Raw genomic sequence first — 14,741 nt, forward strand, 5'->3', positions numbered from 1 at the left:
TTTCTAGCTGAGATAAAAATTTCCATTGTATTGAGGTCTGTGCTTATGTTGAAATTTTAATCTTGGGAGGTAACTACTAAAACATGATAGCAGTTTGAACAGATTCTATCATTGCAAACATCTTAAAACACTCTAGTAATTTGAAATGCAGCTATAAAAGCTTTTCAAGAGCATGTTCTCTGCCACTAAAATATAATTTAATAAATATTCAAGAGTATGCAGTGCTACTCAGTACTTTTTTTTTCTTTTCAAATAAAAAGAACTCGCCAAGTGCAGGGAAAAGACAGTGTTTTCTGCAGAAAGATCACACCATCATTTTCTAATCTTAATTTAAATATTTGGTCTTGGGAGAGAGTGGCTGTGGAGCCTTGATGCACCTGCTTTTACAGAAGCCCTTCTGCTGGTTTTTACAGGGACAGTGTTGATTTTCTTCACAGTAGTTTGTATGGGGCTGTTTTGGATTTGTGCTGGAAACAGTGTTGGTAACACAGAGATGTTTTAGTCACTGCTGAGCAGAGCTTACACAGGGCCAAGGCCTCTTCTGCTCCTCATCCCACCCACCAGAGAGGAGGCTGGGGGTGCACAAGGAGTCAGGAGGGCACACCGCTGGGACAGGTGATTCCTGCTGACCACAGGGATTTTCCAGACCATATGGGAGCATGACCAGCAATAAAAAGCTGGGAGAAGGTTGCCTGGGCATCACATGACAGGTGGTGAGCAACTGCACTGTTATCACTGGGCATCACCTGTTTAATATATTATAATTATAGCATTATTATTATTATTATTATTATTGTCATTTTTATCATTACTACTACCTTCTTTTTATGCCCTATTAAACCCTATTTCAACACATGAAAGTTACTTTTTTTAATTCCAATACTTTTCTTGTGAGTGGGGGAGTGAGCAAGTGACTGTGTGCTGTTTACCTGCCAGGTTAAATCACAACAGCCCTAAAGCAGGAAACTGAGTATTCAGCACATGGACTGTGTGGAACAACTCAGAGAACTAATTAACAACATATTTTTTTTCTCTGATTATAAAAGAAGCTGTGATTAAGATAATCTGAATGCTGCAGCAAAGCAAATTATAAGCATGATACTGTATTATTATTTGTTACTATAATTTTACTTTAACTCTAATAATAATAATATTATTATACATGATAACATTCTCAGATATACATGATAACTTTCTCAGACCTTCACCAAACCTTCCAGTTTTCTAAATCACCTAAAATGTTTACCTTTATGGACTCAGAGTTTTCTCCTTTCATTCATGCTTTTCTTTACATAAATACACTCTGCTCTTTGGGCACAGGAGAATACTTTTTTATTTTTCTCCCTATTTTAAAGTCCATTCCATCAATGGTTTGGATGAAGGGCACCGTGAAAAAAAGCCTGCCACAACTGAAGATAGATGGCATGAATAATAAAATCACAGGTTTTTGTTGTTGTTTTTTTTTAATCTTGTGCACTGACCTTTTTGGAAGTAATTTTCTCTCTAAACCCATAGTAAAGTCTATGTGATCTGTGTTCTTTTTTTCCTCCAGAACTGCTTCTTTATGTATTTAATAAAAATTATTACTGTTGTGTTATAATTCCTCTAAGAATTTTCAGACTTGGGTGCCTACTTGACATGGGTTATGGTACCCTTTAGATAATAAAAACAGATACTGCACCTCCCCTCCCCCCCCCCCCCCAAAAAAAAAAAAAAAAAAAAAAAAAAAAAAAAGGAACTTTTTTAAAAAAAAAAGAAAAAAAGAAAAAAAGTAGGACTGATTTTTTAAAAAAGAACTCCCATTCTCCCATTTCTAGTGTAATCCATAGGATTTCTGGGGCTGCTTGGTATTTTGGAAAAACCTAACACCTACATTGAGGTGCTTTGATCCTAGTAGGGATACTAGGCCTTTACTTTGGATGGCTTCCACAGTTGTGGTTTAAACTTGTATCAGTTTGTGTGCAAAACAGTATCTAAGAACATAGATCTACTTTAAATACAATCTGCAAATTTGTGAAAAGCTGTCCATTTGTTAACACTACCAATGCAAATACACCATTACTGCAGCTGAACAACTTATGCTTTAGGTGGGATTAGTCATAGAGTATTTAACATCTACACATGCCACACAAATAATATCACTGTTGACATGGTGACATGGGGGACAAGCAGTGAAAGAACAGTGTTCTCACAAAGGGAATTTAAACAGGATCTATTTTTCCTGACTCATACATAAAATCTGCCTGGTCCCTGTGTGGTCAATGACTTCAGTGATGCAAAATCCCCAAATTCTTCTTCACTCAGCTTTGCTGGTTGACATAACCAGTCTTGAGAAAGAAAACTACAGATCTTTAATGGCCAGAATGTCTTCAAGAATTTCTGTTGTTGCTTTTGCCTGGCAAGTATAACAGCTAGCTTGATTTTAAAATGGATAAAAAGCCTTTTCCTGAAGAATTGTGATCACTGCTTCACTTTATCTATTGCGGTAACTGATGCAGCGGTGTGACTAAGAGTTGTATGATCTCCAAAAACCTGAACACAGATACTCACTGCAAACACACAACCATTAAGCAATCCCCAGCTACCTTAGCAGGCATTAAGTCTTAGAATTTACCTTTCACTTTCCCCACATAATGAAAGTGCACTTTGGCTTGATCAGTTACCTATTTTGTGCATATTTTCGTGGTAAATAAATAGCTTTTCATTTTGGAAATCACAGGCATGTTTCAATTCTGGAAGAAACAAGCTGAGCAGATCAGATCTCTGATCTCTTCATCAGAGAGTCCTCTAAGACCGTGCCCAAATTTAAATCAACTGCATATAGTCAAGGTCTAAGTAAAGGACTGAAACCTTGAGAGTGGGGAAAGCTTATATAAATGGCAATTAGAAGTAAGATAATTACATAAGAAAACAATAATTAATTAAGGTGGTTATATGTAGAATGTGGGCACAGTCCTTTTTTAGCAAAAAGATGCTGTTTCTGCATATCTTACTTTGTAATATTTAGAAATTCACTGTATACTGAAATAAAGAAGAAATCATGCTGCTTTTTGGATTGCCAGTATAACTTCCTGCAATTTCCTGTGTTTTCTCTAGAGGTCTCCTCTCTATGACATGATGGTGCCTGTGCCCAGCATTCCAGTACTGACTGAGAGACACAACTGAAAAATATTGTAGAATATACAACCGTCCCTTGCACAAACACCATGTTTTCTAATTTTTTACGATATAAAAAAGTCTTTTATGACCTTTCTCCAGTGCCATAATTGCCATGGAAACAGAACTGCAAATTAAACTGGAAATAACAGGGTTTACGCTCAGAGTAAAATAAACATACCCCAGATTTTAACTTAACCAACATCAATTTCCTAGTTTATCTGCATACATCTGATGGTTGAAAATTTAATTTTAGTTTTCTGGAAAAATCCTGAAATAGTTTCCTGCATGGAAACAGATAATTGATAGTAGAGAGAGGGCCCAATCATAAAAACACTGGCTAGGTGATGTGCATACACAGACCATGTCAAATTTGCATGCCTTAAAATCTATGTATTTATTTATCTGAATAGCTTTACATTTAGGAATTCTAATGAATTATTTAGACCCCGAAATCTAGGTTCAGTATATCTGTTTCATCATATTAACTGCAATAATAATAATAATAATTTATATTGTGTTCAGTAGTCTGGCTGAGATTTCTGTTATGAGAAAGGTCAACTCTCACAGGTGTCTCTCTCACAGTTTTGATTGATCTTCCAACAGCTATGAAATCACAATACTGCAAATTACATGCATAATTCTATTGTATCAAATATTTATGTTCTCATAAATTAAATTTCACAGTCCCTTATGTACAGCAAGTGTATATCCTGAGAAAATGGAAAAAAAATATTATTTTTTCTTCACTTAAGAGGAGTTGAAGCATGAGCAAAAATGGCACTGATCAATTTTGTGAAGTTATGAGACCTACTGGTGCAGAATAATCTGTATCTTGATTTACAAGTATTTGTTTCAGCAACATCTTCAACATAATTTCAAACTTCATAGGAAATCAGCCATACCTGCCACTTCCAAAGATAGGTGTATCTGTGTGTATATATATATTCATGCATTATGTATATGCATATATATAAAAATACATATATCTATTTTTTTATATACACATGAATGCTATCTCCAATACAAAACAACACTCTTTAAAAAGAGATTTTAGGCAAAAAATGGAGCTACATTTACTGGGATGCTGCTCTATTTTGCAGAAAGAAAATATTTTTAAATTTTGCCAAAACCTAAATGTATGAGTTTGAAATCTTAACGTGTTCAATTTTGGCTCCAACTATTTCAACTTCACGGAACTATTTCATGTTAATGCTATCATGTCAGTTCTTTATTACAAATAATCAATACATTTAGCTTCCTATTAATTTTATTTTCCTGTACTGTGAAATACTGTTTAGCAGCATGTTTATTTTCTTTTTTTTTTTTTTAATTTCAATGCTATGATTATAATATGTTTGAAGGTAATTCAATGGCTCATTGAATACAGGGAAATGAGAAGAAAGTCATCACTTTCATCACATACATTGCTTTCTATGAGTCTGAATATTCTCAAGTCTCATTATTTTTCCCTAAAAAGGAGTTTATTGTAGTAATGACTTACTCAGGGCATCTGAAATGATGTTTCTGTTAAAAATCAGGTCACCCAAGAACACTGAAACCAGACAAGGCATTAAAATACATTTAATGAAACTTCCAGCAAATGAAACTGGAGGACACAAAGCTTTTCAGCAGGGCCTGTAGTTCAAACTGCTTATTAAGAAAACCTCCCATTGAGAAGTTTACCTCTCATGTTGATTTCTCTAGCCTTTCCTTGTCTTGTTTTTACTTGGTAGTAAAAATACAGTCTGCTCTATCTTGCAAAACCTGCAACTATGAATAGCTTGAGCAGCATGTTTCATGTGCTAAATACTAAAACAGATATTAAACATTTCTGGGGCTTCATTTATTGCCAATTTCCATTAGCCATCCAGAAAAATGTAGGAAGTCCTTACAAATATACTAATTAGGTCTGATATTTATATTGGTGGGAGTTCTGAATGAACAGAAATAGCAGAAAACTTGACAGTTTGGCCTAGTCAGACCTTCCAAAACACTTACAAGAAGTTTCATAAATGTGTACAATCTAGATATTACCTCTCTTCCTTTTCTTGCATCTTTGAATGGGTTTGGCAGCTGTGCTCTGTTTCTCTATATGTATCCGTGCAAACCAGTATCGATGTTTCTGTGTCATTTTGTGGTTTAACAAAGCTTTTTTGTAGTCTTAAATTCTCATTTTTCATTTTGTGAACAGAAGCTGTGAAATTTCCATGTTCTTTGTTACATAAATCTATACACTGTGAAAGGAGATAATACCATCATTAAGTAGTTATTTTTTTCCACAGTAAATGGGTATATTTTTAACAAGCAAACACAAAACAATGTATGCTAAAGAAAAGACCTAGCTACCATATATAATCATGCAACATTTAGGGCAAACCAAGAGAATTGCCTCCAGGAAAAAAAAAAATCACAGTAGATAAATGGAAAAGAAGGGATAACAGCCTCTATAACACAATAAAACAAATTAAAATTTCTCAGCAAACACGCATTCCAAATATTATTGTTGTAAATTTATTGCTTGCTTTGTAAAACTGATGATATAAAAGCAACCATAACAGCTATAGCTGCAGACTGTATTGCTCCCTCCAGTAAAAATTCCTCCAAAAATAACAAGCAAAATTATAGGAGTTCATTACTACACTAGATACAGAGTATGTGTACAGGCACAGTTTAATATGTGTGTTGAGACAGTCACCTTCAGTTTCAGAAGCTGTGAGTAAAGCCACATCAGCTTTCTGTCCCTGTCACTAAACCCTGCTTCTCAGCTGGGTTAGCCCACGTGGCGTGCAAGGCAAAATACTGAAAGTGCAAGCCACAGGTGCGCTGTGATCAGGGGCTAAAGAGCCCCATCCACTAGGACATCAAGAAGGGAAGACAGAGATTAGCTCTGGAAGTTGTCTAGCCAGGATACTCTGTTCCTTTTTTTCTATCACTTATTCCATGAAGCCTGTGCTGCACACCTGAGCCAGCTATTTTGGAACTATCTCTCTGCAGTGTACTGCACTGCATTGTGTAATATATTTGCAATAACAGTATACTGTCATCACCAGGAAATTTTCAAAAGGTTTATCAGATTACACACAAAAGACTAAAACCCTTTGCATTTCATTAAGTTGTGCTTTCATATATTCCTAGATTTACCTTATTCTCTTGGAACTCAGGAACTCATTACAGATTTGGTTCTTTGTACACTGCTGGCACAACTGTGCATTTGAAAGCTTTTCTATTCCTTGCACCGATTTGATACCTTCTCTTCCTGTGAACCTCGCCTTCCTCAGTTTTAGGGTGAATTTATGAGCCAAGATGGCATGGAAATGCCAGAAGGTATAATAAAGTTTAATATTTTGTACAACTATGGGGGAGCAGGGGCTCAGCTACGTCTCACATGTGGGAGGAGTGGCAAAACCGAGGGAGAAGGAGAGCGTTAAGTTATCCTACCACTAACAGCTCTAGAATCAGCAGTAAAGTTATAATGGCATGAACCCCAAAACTGAGCTGGCTCAGCTACATTGCTTTGGACATCCAAACCCTGAAAGTAACCCTGCCTGATTATGCATTACACCACACTGACTTAGGCTGACACTGGTCTCAGAGGTGTGTAGTGCTCCATTGTACAGCACAAATATGTCCATAAAATCTCTCCAATCCCTGGAATCTTAATATCAAATATATCACAATCTCTAATGTTTAGATCCTCACAATACATTAGTGAAGAAGCAAAGACTTTTGAAGTCCACAAATCTACTGAAACATGTATTGACCTTGGTATATGTAGTAACTGGATTTTACTGTTAAAATATAACAAATATGTGATGTCTCCAAGGACCCTTGTCAGACAGCTCTTCTCAATCTTCAAGAAAAGTGTCACTGCAGAGAAGAGTTAGACATGCATACACACATCCATCTATGCTTCCACAATAATATATCAAATATACACACACAGATATCCATAATAGTGTACATGTGTGTGTAGGTAAGATATCACTGATGGACATCCATGCTGTTTTAAGGGTGTGGATAAATGTAACATTCTTTCATGACAATTCACAGGCTACAAATTCTCCCAAAACGTATTTACATCAGTATTTCCAAACAACATTCCAGTGGGATGTTTTTTAGTGATACAGTAACTGCAGATGTTCTGCAAGCAGGGGATGTTCTGAAGCTTTTTGTGGAAAACAGCATATATACGATTTATTATACCTTCATAAACCATAGTTCTAGATAATCTTATGGCACACTTTTTATCAATTAAATTTTAAAGCTCCGCTGTTTGGAGAGATATAAATACTAAACTCTGAAAATAAGCTGGGTGGGAGCACAGTGTGTCAGTTTTTTACACTGCTATTTAAATACCATGTGAACAAAGGGGTAAGATATTAAAAAGGGGCATATTTTTGTCTGTGAGAATGAAGACTGTTTAAACTTAAATAAGTGATATCACTTACAAAAAAATAAGCTCCCAGAAATTGTTCAGTGTCTAGACAGTTGCTGAAAAATTTAGCTTACTTGTAGTTTAATACAATTAAGGTAAAAATTACTCTTGGCTATACTCATCTGCAGGCTGTGTGTGGACCACTTGGTTTTGATTATGTTGTACACCTTATTTTTATTTATTTAATTTATGAAAGCTAGAAATCTCTATTTTTGCCATGATCTTAATATACATTTACTTAAATATAAGTAACTATTCTTGCATACTATGCATACTTCATAGGTTAAAAAAATTACCATGCAACTTTCACACTCCTGGTTTTCCACCATTTCTTTGAGATGTGTGTTTTCAGATTTGATAACCTGGTAATGGAATTCCAACAACTAGGAAAAGATTAAGTTCTTAGTTAAATACCAGAATACTACTCTCAACTGAAATAACACTGAGTATAGATACATTTAAGCTTAATTTTACAAAATGTACATTAGTAACTGCAAAACTTACTATAATATTTTTAAATATAGCAATACCAAAGTAGGAAGAAGATATTAAATCATCTATAAAAGACATAGAAGTACAATGCCTCTGAATTTATTTACTGATTTGAAAGAAGTAATGACTTAGGAAAACAAGTTCACATGCAGTTACTACATAGAGAGAGGACAGATTTTACAGGCCACTGAAATTAGTTTAAATCCTATTCATGACATCTAGAAGTTATATATATTGTTTTAGTGATATGGAAATACTTGGCAAAGAGCGCCACACAGCAGGAGATATCTCTCATATTCCCCAAACGCTAACTTTACTATTGTCAAAAGTAAAGTATTCCTTCAGTCACAGTTTTCCACATGTTGTGACCCTCTCAGAAAACACAGAGATACCAAGAAACCTCTAAATATGATGGTTCTTTTGTTTTACAAACTAAATAATGAAGCTGACAATTTTTTTAACATAAATTTGCCATTGAAATCCCCTCTGGTATCTTACATTTCCAGCTATAAAATTACTAGAATTTTCTATGCAGATTTGTACCATTCTTCAAAAAGCTTTGGAAAACACTGAAAATTTAGAAACTTAAAGCATTTGTAATAACCACAAACTGGAAGTTTTCAAGATCTTTTGCATGTTAAAATGATAACTACATGTGATGGTCAGAATGAATTTCTATTTAGAGGTACAGTTGACATTTACTGGTGATTTCTTGTTCCAGTATCAATTTGGCTGCTTTTGTAATACTTCACAGATATTACAGCACCACTGGTAAAAACTACAGCAAGAAATGTGATGTCTTTTTTTCTACAGATAATGAATGTCATTATCAACAGTGGAGTAAAATGATGTGGGCTGCTTTTGCCTACTTGCATACCTGCTGTTTTGTTAACAATTTGTGTTTTGTCTCTAACTCCATTTTTAACTGTCTTTCCAGAAGACTAGCTTTCTCCATGATAGTTGCTATAGTGATCTCCTTCTGATGAAGCTCCTCTGTCAGGTCAGAGATTTCTGTCTTCATTCTTTCCTGCTCAGAGCAATGGGACTGCTCCTCTCGATAAACATGGTTTCTTATCTGTAGCAAATACATTTCAAAAAGAAAAAATGCTGTGCAGTAAATACGATTGCATCACTTGCTACTTATCAGTGACTTTTTCTGCTGTTGCTTCCAAGACACCAACTCTTCTAACTGAACCAGAGATTCTGAAATTGTAAAATAAAATGTCTTTGGAAGTCAGTGTACAGAGCTTTGTTTATTTTTACATCCTTTTTGACCTCTCTTGTACTTTCGTTTGCCTATTTAATACTAGAAATGAACAAAGTACAATAGACTTCAATTAACCTTTTAAAAGAAAGCAATAAAAATCATGTAGAGAATTAGAATTCATGGTAAAGAATATCCAAGGAAATATCCATTCAATAAATTTAACTATGATTTTACTGCACTTAGCTTTTAAAAAAAAGTTTGATGAGGCTTAAATTAACTTAGGAGCAGTATAAATAAACCAATCTAGAGGTTCTTTAATAAGAAACTATGTTAGAAATAAAGGGTATATATGGAAAATCATTTAATGAGAATTTTTCCTGCCATTACATTTAAAAATTTAAGGTCAAACTTTCATCAATACCTCTTGTGCAGAGTTCTGCAAAGTATCAACACAAAAATTGTTTTCCTAATCTTTCTACTATAACCAAAAATTTAGTACTGACAGATTTTTTATTGTATAAGAAACAGAACAACAAAACCCAGCATAACAACCTTTGAAGCCATTTTACCAACTTTTTGCAGTACTATAGACAATGAGTAACAAATGGCATTCCATTTTTATTTATGCAAACAACACAGAAATATTAGAATTATAAAAAAAATAGATATAGATGCAAAAAACCTAAGAGCTAGATCATGACTGTAATGCCAAAATTGATGAACCCAAGTCAGATGCATGCAAACAGAGACATTCAAAACCCACTTGGCAAGCACTCCTTTAACCTGCTCTAGGTGGCAGAGTGACTGGGCCCTTCCAACCTAACAATTCTGTGATTTTGCTTACATTGCTACTTGGCAAAACCACGACATGCTTGCAAGACAGTTCTGAGCATCCTCTACTTCCAAAGTATTTCAGCCTGCCAAGCCATACACCGCTCCACAGTACCATGCCACTGCTGCTTGCTCACTTCAGCACTTCTGAAATGTGCAATGCAATGTGATGTGTAGCTCCAACCAGAGAGCTCTGCCCTAGACAGTGCAGCAGGTACCGGGTTAAGCTCAGCCTTGTGTGAGTACCTGCCACAGTGACTTGTATCAGTTGATCTGTTTGCATATCCTACCTCTGAGACCATCTACAAATTACTGCTTAGCTCTACAGGTTACCAATTAATCAGAGCTTTGGAGGCTTTCTTAGTTGCATGGTGTTATCTGAACCACAATAATGTGTAGTCATGCTCTCTTCCATTATTTCAGTGAAGTAGATAGGCACAGAATCAAAATGTCAGTTTTACAGCTACACAACTAAATTCAACCATATAGGGAATAATTTTCCTATAAAAAACTTTATGCTCTCCTGAACCTACAATGCATCCTCCTGCTCTCTACAGTATATGCACATACCCTAGGTCAGTACTCTCTCCTAAAAATCCTATACTGCAGTTAAGATCTGGAAATTATATAAAATACCTTGTTCAGCTCTTCTTCTTGGTGTTCTTGACTTTCTGCAAATAGCAATAACTCACGGTTTTTATTTTCTAGTTGCTCAGTAAGCTGAACACGAGATGACTGATACCTTTAAGTAAGAAATAAAGAAAAAATGAAAAAAACAGAACATTCAATACTCTTTACCTTGTAGTATCCGTTCCACAGTGTAAAACTGTAGAACACCTCTTGCTTGCTGATGAAAAAATACCCCCAAACATAACCAACATTTGGCCTAAACCAGGCTGGGTTTTGGGAGATGTCTAGGAATCAAGGACAATACAACTATGTGCAGAAAGACTCCTGAAAGCTCTTATAGACTGGTATTTCATATAATTTGAAATAGCTACAGATTAGATAAGCCATAAAACCATGATGATTTTATTCAAAGGAGGTTAGGGAGAATCCTAGTTGCATTGTTTCCAAGTGTTTTAATGCTGAGAAAATGAAAGACTGTGAAGATATAGGTAGAAATATCTGAAATGTATTGATTTGTAAAAATCTAGCCATCATTAAAGCCTTTTAACAGAGCCTGCATCTATTGTCTGAAATTGTCTGATATTATTTTCAATGAAAATATCCAGTCTAAAATTTAGAAGCTGACATTTGAATCCAGAGTATCTTTTCAAGCAAACTTAATTTACAATAAATGTAAGAAAAAGTTATTAGCTCAGAACTACTTGTTAATTTAAATAGGTCTTCACCATCCATACTTTATTTGAATTTCCTGCATATCTTTATACTCTTTGATTTTCAATAATTCTGTATACAACTTTTGGCATTCCAGTTGTATCCTTCTCCAGAGACCATCCCTTGACTGAAGCTCATTTCTCATGTCTGAGATGTCTGCCTCCATGTTCTAAAGAAACAAGCAAATGCACAAACAATTAAATAAAACTAGACACCTTAAAATGCTGGTTTTTAACACATCATATTCAATACCTGTACGTACATGATTTTAATTTCTGAAAAACATATTGCTTCCATGTCAGTTCCTCTCATCTAAAAATCAGATTCTGAATATTCTTTAGCCCTTGCAATGTTCCAATGTATCTGCCTCTGAAATTATCATAGGAAACATAATTCAGAAGTTCTTTATTGTACTAAATGCATCTAGATTATATAGCTTGCTTGTTTTAGCATGTTCTGCATCCTGGAACATGTTTCACATGCCAGAACTGGTGCCATAAATGGCTTCCATTCTTCATTTCCAAATTTATAAAATTTAGAAACTACAAGGCTGCACAAATTTTCTTAAAAACTAGTTCCATCTGCATGGAGTTAATTGCTTATTTAAATGAACATCACAAAATTTTCAAACAATCAAAAAGATATTTCTTAGGGACTTGACAAACCTTATTCTGTTTTATCTTTTATTTCTGATTGATAGCGTGTTAGACAACCTGAAGACACATATTACATTTGGCATGATAAAACATGAATTCCAAAAAAATACCAGAATTTCACAAAAATATACCGAAAACATACTAAATATAAGAAATTGGAAATAGAACCGACAAATAACAAAAGTAACAATAACAATCAGTGCTTGCAATATCCACAGAATATGAATTGCTTCTCACCTAAGATCCAAAAGCATGTTTCAGATTAAAAAAAAAAAAAAAGATTTTTCCAAGGATATTGATCCTTTAACTTTCAAACTATTACACTACAAGCATTTACATTTTTCATAATTTCTTTATTTTATTTGAATGTAGCTTCCATCTTTAAGAGCAAAAATAAAACCTTTAAAATTTGAAAAGAGAACTGGATTCCAGAAACGGCACTGCAAGAAGGAACTTCAAAGGTTTATTTCCCTTGGAGGCTCCTATGAGAATGACCCTCCTCCCAAGAAGCCTGTGGTCTTCCTCTGGCTGAAAGGGTTGCTGAAGACAGATATGAAGTGCTTTTGCTTTTTTTTTTGGGTTTTTTTTTTTTTTTTTTTTTTTTAGCGGGAGGCTGCATATATGGACTCATCATCTTATTCTTTGTTACATGAAGAACAAGAGAGCTTTTTTAAACACCAAAATGCAATTCTGGGTCTATTCAAGTGAAATAAAGCTTAATAAACTGTTAAAGTTGTTGGTAAGACTTGCTTATTCTCATCTTCATGACTTCAACATTCAAGAAAGAGCCACAAATGTTTTATAACATATGAACTTGGGCGATGGTTACTCCTTTGACTTCATTCTGGGGTGGATAAGGGAAATGAATTCCACACAATTGTGTGGCAGAAGTCATATTTTCTGTGATAGACTGCAGTCAGCACACATATTTACATAAATTGTATTTTCTTGTGAATTAAAATAGTAGCAGGAACAACAGCAGCCACAGCAGCAGCTGCAATATAATTGAAACAGAACTTCAGGTCAAGAGTTTCACAGTTTCACATATCATTTAAAAAAATTAGATATGCATCACTTATTATTTTAGAAAATATCTATTGCATCTGGTTAAAATGAAAATTAATTTTGAAGCAGAAAACTTTAGCATTTGTTTAGAAAATATCTCATATAAAGAGTCTATTTCAAGTTGAAAAAATCATTAAATCTTTTCTTTCTTTCTTTCTGTGAAAGGTTTTGCTTCTACTAGCTTGCCAATCAAAACAAAGTCCAAAAAATTTCCTGATTAGCTCTTGTTCTAATTCTACTCAAAGCTGTTTGTGGTGGGTTGACTCTGAGTGGATGCCAGATACCCACCACAGCCACACTGTCACTGCCTTTCCCAGCTGGACAGGGCAGAGAAACAAGAGAAATGCTCTTTGTTTTTTTCTGGAAATAATGACAGAGAGAGATCACTCACCATTACTGCCAAGGGCAGAACAGACTCACCTCACAGAAATTAACTCATTGCTAATCAAATTAGACCAGGTTAATGAGAAATAAAAACTAAATCTTAGAACACCTTCTCCTCATTCCTCCTTTCTTCCCAGGCTCAACTTCACTCCTCAGTTCTCTACCTCCTCCCCTGCAGTGCTGTAGGGGTATGAGGAATGGGGGCTGCAGTCAGTTCATCACACCTTGTCTCTAATGCTCCTTCCTTCTCAGTTGGGCTCCTCACACTCTTCCCCAGCTCCAGTGTGGGTCCCCTCCAAGGAAGATGGTCCTCCATGAACTTACTCATGGCGAGTCCTTCCCATAGGCTGAAGCTCTTCATTACCTCCTCCAGCGTGGCTTCATTTCATTCTATGGAGTGCAGTCCTTCAGGAAAGGCTGCTCCAGTGTGGGCCCCCACTGGGGTCACAAGTCCTGCCAGCAAACCTGCCCCAGCGTGGGCTCCCCTCTCCACAGGGCCACAGGTCTTGCCATAAGCTTGCGTCCAGCACAGGCTTCCCACAGCCTCCTTCAGACATCCCCCTGCTCTGGAGTGGGTCCCTTCAGGAGCTGCAGGTGGAGCTCTGCTCCACCATGGACCTCCATGGGCTGCAGGGGCACAGCTGCCTCACCATGGTCTGCACCATGGGCTGCAGGGGAATCTCAGCTCTGGTGCCTGGAGATCTCCGGCCCCTCCTTCTGCACTGACCTTGGTGTCTGCAGGGCTGTTCCTGTGACATATTCTCACTCTTCTCTCCCCACTGCACAGGGCTTTTTTCCCCCCTCCTGTTAAATACATTAACCCCAAGGTGTCACCACCACAGCTGTGTGTGTCACCATCACACTTAGCCTTGCCTACCAGTGGGCCCATCATGGAACTGGCTGGCATTGGCTCTGTCAGACATGGGGGAAGCTTCCAGTACCTTCTCACAGAGACCAGCCCTTGAGTGCCCCCATTACCAAAAACTTCCTAACACCAACCCAATACACTACTCAACCTTTGAAATACAATTATATGGTTTATTTTTACATAAATTAGTATCCAGCAGCTGACCTAATGCTGACTTTTCAAGAACCAAGCCCCTTGTGTGATGTTTTCAGGTTACCTCTCATGTTATGGCTGCAGATAAGTTTGTCAGATAATTCACAGGGT

The 14,741-nt window shown here is 36.0% G+C and overlaps 1 protein-coding gene across 1 annotated transcript in view; it reads right to left on the bottom strand.

Annotated features, from left to right (window-relative positions):
• Positions 1-14,741, bottom strand: part of DEUP1 (deuterosome assembly protein 1) — a 41,479-nt gene that overhangs the window by 7,479 nt on the left and 19,259 nt on the right. Inside the window, exons 9-13 of the mRNA XM_041487134.1 lie at positions 11,489-11,634; positions 10,761-10,866; positions 8,964-9,161; positions 7,891-7,977; positions 5,194-5,393 (exon numbers count right to left, since the gene is read on the bottom strand). Coding sequence (XP_041343068.1) covers positions 5,194-5,393; positions 7,891-7,977; positions 8,964-9,161; positions 10,761-10,866; positions 11,489-11,634 — 737 coding nt within the window. The remainder of the gene's footprint in view (positions 1-5,193; positions 5,394-7,890; positions 7,978-8,963; positions 9,162-10,760; positions 10,867-11,488; positions 11,635-14,741) is intronic.

This window comes from Pyrgilauda ruficollis, unplaced genomic scaffold (assembly GCF_017590135.1).
Source record: "Pyrgilauda ruficollis isolate IOZ18807 unplaced genomic scaffold, ASM1759013v1 scaffold8, whole genome shotgun sequence".
Lineage (NCBI taxonomy): Eukaryota > Metazoa > Chordata > Aves > Passeriformes > Passeridae > Pyrgilauda > Pyrgilauda ruficollis.